General features: G+C 46.4%; 1 protein-coding gene across 1 annotated transcript; it reads right to left on the bottom strand.

The window, feature by feature from the left end:
- Positions 1-247: 247 nt before the first annotated feature.
- Positions 248-5,766, bottom strand: LOC129733299 (uncharacterized). Its single transcript, XM_055695069.1, has 2 exons — positions 353-5,766; positions 248-272 (listed from the first exon to the last, which is right to left on the bottom strand). Exons 1-2 carry the CDS (start codon positions 5,764-5,766, stop codon positions 248-250), a joined length of 5,439 nt encoding a protein of 1,812 aa, XP_055551044.1.
- Positions 5,767-5,981: the final 215 nt, after the last annotated feature.

Raw genomic sequence — 5,981 nt, 5'->3', positions numbered from 1 at the left:
TCCTCTTTTTATCAATCCCGTCTTGGTGCGAACCCACGCTTGTCGAATCCTTCCATCACTCGAGACAATTGGCTCCTCTACAATCCCCCTAACCCATGATTTCCTTGCGTTTCCGTCGGTAACATATACCAAATCTCCTGCCTTGAGAGGTCGTGATTCTTCGAACCATTTCGTTCTCTGGTTTACTGATGGGATATATTCTTTTATCCAACGTGTCCACATTTTGTCCGCTATTTGTTGCGTTCGTTTATATGAGTCGCGCAGAGCTTCTGCTGGACGCGGGGAAGGGGGAACGCTACATGGTTCGTTGGGTGAAACCCCTCGCAAAAAATGATTCGGTGTCAACGCATACGTTTCTCCAGATTGTTGCGACACATACGTGAGCGGGCGGGAGTTTATTATATCCTCTGCCTCAACGATACTGGTCTGCAAAATTTCGTCCGTGAGCCGCTTCCTTTCGTTAAGTACCGTCAACGCCTCCTTGACCGAACGCACCAGCCGCTCCCAAACACCACCCATATGTGGGGTCGCGGGTGGATTGAACGACCATCTGGTTTGTGCGTTCGTTAGCTCCTCTGCGCAATCTTTTGCGACATCATGAATGGTCTTTACCACTTCCTTACTAGCTCCTCGCAGATTTGTCCCGTTGTCCGAAAAGAACTCGGTTGGTGGACCTCGTCTACCCATAAATCGCCTAATCGCCATCAAGCAAGACTGGGTCGTCAGCCCATACGTGACTTCCACGTGTACAGCCCGCATCACTAGGCAAGTGAACAACGCGATCCATCTTTTTTCCACGTGGCGATTTACTGTCACCTCGAATGGACCCAGATAGTCGACGCCGACGTGGCTAAACGGCCGAAGATACGGCGTAAGTCTCTGCACCGGTAGCGGTGCCATTCTGGGACATTGTGGTTTGTTTCGCTGAACTTTACACCACATGCATGACGAAGACACTCTTCGGACCAATGCATCAACCTTCGGTATTAAATATTTTTGCTTCAACTCATTTTTTACCGTTTCACGGTATCCATGGCCAAATTTTGAGTGATAATGATGGGCCAGCAATTTCGTTACTGCATTTTCAGCCGGCAAAATGATTGGGAACCGCAAATCAAATGGTAGATATTCCGCTCGTTCTGTTCGTCCCTCCATTCGGACCACATTGGTTTCATCCAAAAACGGCGATAACTTATATAGACAGCTCGATTTTTCCAGGAAAAGCCACTCGGTGACTGGGCGGTCTTTGTTATGCATTAGCACCTTTAATTCAGGTCCGTATGAGTCCGCCTGTGCCATTCTAAGCAAATGCGATTCAGCTCTCTTGTACTCTTCTTGCTGGAAAGGAACACGTACACTCAAAACGCTTGCCATCCGTTCCAATATTTTCTTCTGACGATCTGTGGCTCTTAAAGTTTCGATCGGCTGCTTTCTCACCTTTCGTCTACAATTAGACGCAAATCTAATCACTGAAGCAACGGTTCTCACCAGCACGGTCCATTTCGAGAATCTTAAAGGATCTATGATCTGGCCTGGCAAATATATGTCATGTAACAAAAGATGAACGCGTAGTTCCTCCGTAGTATTCGCTGGTGGCATGCATTTTCGTGGCCACTTTTCTTCCGATTGATACAAAAATGCGGGCCCTCGAACCCACGAGCTGTTTGAGCTTAAATCCAACTCATTTCCCAACTTTGTCAATTGATCCGCTATATTAAGCTTTGTCGGTACCCAATACCAATCGGTCAGCTTGGTTAAGCTGAGTATTTCTCCAATCCGAAATCCGACATATTGCTTATAGTTCCGCTGATCGGATCGAATCCAGGACAAAACTGTTTGCGCATCTGTCCAAATACATTGCTTGCCGATTGTGAGACTGTGATTTTCGCGTACTGTGCGTGTTAAACGTGCTCCCAGAACTGCTGCCTGGAGTTCCAATCGAGGAATAGATACCAGCTTCAAAGGTGCAACTTTAGCTCTACTCATTATTAGTGTGCACATAATTTCGCCTCGAACTACCGCACGTAAAAACGCCACGCATCCATAAGCCGTTTCGCTAGCATCCGTGAACACGTGGAGCTGGATATCATGTACCTCATCAGACCGCGCGTTTCCAAAGTAACTTCGGGAGATACGGAACGTCTCAATTTCTGGCAGCAGCTTTGCCCATTTAATCCATTTTCTGAAAGATTCCCTATCTATCTTCTCATCCCAATCACAGCCCATCCGCCATATATCTTGGAGTAACATCCGCCCAAGAACTGTAAACGGTGACAAGAGACCCAGTGGATCAAACAACGACATGACAAAGCTAAGAACCATTCTTTTTGTCGGGCATAATTCATCTTGAAGGATCTTGCGAAACTCTGCTCTCGACGAGGTGGAAAATAAAAATTGATCCTGAAGAGGTTCCCAAACTATTCCCAAAACACGCTCAAACTCTGTGTTTTTATTTTTGTTGAAATGCACTGCTGCATTCTCACTTCGCTCTCCCATTTCCTCCAAAATGGTGTTAGAATTCGACACCCAGTTTCTAATGTTGAATCCTCCCTCAGAATGAATAAATTTCACCGCCTTAGCCCGAGCGATCGCTTCAGCTACGGTGTCCGCACTATCATAATAGTCATCAACATAATGTCGATCGACAATAGCTGCTGCTGCTTCCGGAAATTGTTCTGCGAACCGCCCTGCGTTCACATTTTTGACGTATTGCGCTGAGCTCGGGGAGCACGTTGCGCCGAACGTGAGTACGTCCATCACGTACACTTGCAGCTCGTCATCGCTTGTCGAACGAAAAAGAAAACGTTGTGCAGATTTATCTTCATTTCTAACGCGAACCTGGTGATACATCTCCTCGATGTCTCCTCCAAACGCAACCGGCTTCTCTCTAAAGCGGCAAATTACTTTCGGGAGGGATACAAGCATGTCTGGCCCTTTGAGGAGCTGTGTATTCAATGACACTCCCCGTACGCACGCTGCAGCATCCCAAACTAGGCGTACCTTTCCCGGTTTTCGCGGATTAACTACCACATTTAGTGGCAAATACCAAACTGCTGACGATGGCGTTCCGGACAGTTCTTCCTTTGTGGCTTTGTGGGCATACCCTTTCGCCTGATAATCGTCTATCTGCTTGCATACGATGTTTTTTAACACCTCATCTTGCTCCAACCTTCTTTCAAGAGCCTTTGCCCTTCGCACAGCCATTGGATAGCTGTCTGGAAACCGTCGTTCGTCCTTTCGCCAAAGTAACCCCGTTACGAAACGATCTCCCACTTGTTTTGTAGTTTTTAGTTGTATCGCTTTTGCTCTTTGGTCTTCCAGTGATTCTGGAACAGCGAAGGTTGCAACTCCCGCCTCATCAAGGACATATTGCGCTCGCATCATATCGTGCAGTTCCTGATTGCTAACCGATTCTGTGACATGTAAATTGAGGAAAGTGGCCGCATTTTCCTTTTGCCTTTTTTCTGGCCCGTAGACCGTCCATCCCAGTCTAGACCGTACTGCGATTGGTTCACCAGGTTGACCAATCCTTGACTCCTGCGGCGCGAACAAATGCAGATTATCCAGCCCTATTAAGATGGCTGGCTCTTCTCCTACGTGGTCGGCTACTGGCAAACCTGCTAAATGCGGAAATCGTGTCGCTATTTCAGCAAACCGGAGACTCTGTTTCGGCAAAACCAGCTTGGAGACTGTGCGGACATTTTCTAAAGCAAACTTATCGCTCGATCCCTGTGCAGAGAGCATTAAAGTAATTCTGCGCGAATCGTTCTCATACCGCTTAATGTCTCCCGTCCAGGTGACGATCAATGGTTCTGGTGCACCTCTTACCTTCAACTGATTGGCTACTGATTGTTCTATCAGCGTACTAGAGGATCCTTCATCCAAGAAAGCCAATGTTTTGACAACTATATTTCCTGCGTAGAGGGTCACAGGAACCATCCGAAAAATCACTGATCGACGAAAATTTTCGTGTGCGTTACAGTTGACTTCCATTAGTCGAACCGATTCTTCCCTTCGATGCAGCAGCGTGTGGTGATTACCGTTGCACCCACCGACTGTACAGCGTAGCTTAAAATTGCATCGACTGGTTCCATGATTATTTAAACAGAGAACGCAGAGCTTCAGCCTTTCTACAGCCCTCATCCGGTCTGTCAGGTTCATTCGTTTGAATTCATCACAAAACCTGAGTTTATGGTCGGTTCGTTTGCAAATCCAACACGGCTTGCCACCACAATCCGTTTGTGGTTGAGCCAGTGCCTTCTGCGCCGCCCCATGCATATGCACGAATTCATTTTTCTTTGCACCCGCGCTCCTACTGAGTTTAACTGGTTGAGCTTGTGGTAAATCCATGCAGTCGGAAACCTCTGATACATCCGATACCACTTCAGTCATAAAGTCGGTGAACAACCTTAACGGAGTACCGTGTCGTCCCCGCTTATACCGGACCCAATCCAGTTTGTAGTTAGTCGGTAGTTTTTCTACCAATTCCTGCACTAACATGGGGTTGTTTAAATGATCCGTTAATTGAGCAGCTTCTAAATGATCGCAAAGTTGCTTAATATTGATTCCAAAATGGATAAATGTTTTCAAATTGTCCGAGTCAGGGGCTTGTGTTTTCCGTACTTTCAATAACAATGCCCTCAGCAACTTTTCCGGCCTTCCGAAAAGTTTACGAAGGTCTTCTACGACATCTGGGACCGAGTCCGGGAGCACTAATCTACTTCTAACCGCTTCTAACGCATCCCCTTGCAGGCTGTCCTGCAACCTTTTAAGGTTATCTAAATTTGTAAACCCGCACGCTCTTGTTGTATGTTCAAAACTACTAATGAACAAGGGCCAAACTTCAGGCTCCCCCCTAAATGTTGGCAAATGTTTCGACACCACCTGCCGTGCCGCTAACTGATCTTTCGTTACTCTCGACTGCCCCGGCCCGTCTTGCCTTCTGCTCTGGGATCTCGGATCACTCAGCTCAGAACCACTCTCAAGTGAATCATGTTCCAATTTATCATCTGGCCTATCCTTGTAACTCACCGTCGATCGCCTTTCTTCATCTTGGCGAATCGAATTTAAATCTTCATATTTATTTATTTCTTGTCTATCTACCCAACTTCTTATTCTATCTCTATTAGCTTTATCGGATCCCGCTTTCGATCCACCAGCTGCGCCTTCATTCATCAGCTGTTGTAGATGTGCAGCGCTGGCATTCATACGCTCCCGTAATAGATCCCTCTTTCTCAGAAACTCTTCTTCGGCTGCTAGCTGGCGGTCCATTAATTCCCGCTCCTGCATCAGCTGAAGATCTTGCAACTCTCTTTCTTGCTGTAGTTCCTGCTCACGCATTTCTCTTTCGCGTTGTATCTGTTTTCTCTTCCAGGCTCTCTCTAACTCCAATCGTTTCGCCCGAAGTATCATCTCTTTCTCCCATGCTCGCTCTTTATCTCTCTGCTCTTCTTCGAGTTGCAATAGTTCAGTGTCTAGAATAGAACTGGCACTGCGAGCAGATTCCGCATCGCTACGAGCACTACCAGTCTTCTTACCGGGTTTCCTATTTCCTTTCGGAACCTTCAGCTGGCTGTCGGACTTTTTACACTTGGGGCAGAACCAATCTACATCACGTATATCTTCACCGACACCAGCGCAGGAAAAATGCGCCCATAAGTTGCAATGATTACAGCTTACCATATGGTAGTCGTCCTCTTCCGGACCGTTGCACATCAAACAATAGGCAGGAGCCTCGTCCATACCTTTTAGAGAACCGGTTGCCATCCTTTGAGCTTATTCCTGATAAATCTTTGATTTTGTTTGGAACAAGAAACCAGCCGTGAATCCACTTTTAGTTCTAAGTAGATCAAAGCTACAATTTTATTAATAATTTTAGTAACTTAACAAACAAAAATATTTTACAAACTCACATTTAGTTTCTTCCTTCCTCCTGCGGATTTCTTCACCTTATCTTTCCCTAGCCGACTCTCTGTCTCAAA

This window comes from Wyeomyia smithii, chromosome 3 (assembly GCF_029784165.1).
Source record: "Wyeomyia smithii strain HCP4-BCI-WySm-NY-G18 chromosome 3, ASM2978416v1, whole genome shotgun sequence".
NCBI classification, from domain to species: domain Eukaryota; kingdom Metazoa; phylum Arthropoda; class Insecta; order Diptera; family Culicidae; genus Wyeomyia; species Wyeomyia smithii.
The sequence above is the reverse complement of the archived record's forward strand: the minus strand, read 5'-3'. Positions and strand labels throughout refer to the sequence as shown.

Coding starts and splice junctions, on each gene's coding strand:
- LOC129733299 (XM_055695069.1), bottom strand. CDS start 5,766: ATGGCAACCGGTTCTCTAAAAGGTATGGACGAGGCTCCTGCCTATTGT. Junction 273..352: donor TCGCAACAATCTGGAGAAAC/GTATGCGTTGAC, acceptor CCCCGCGTCCAG/CAGAAGCTCTGCGCGACTCA.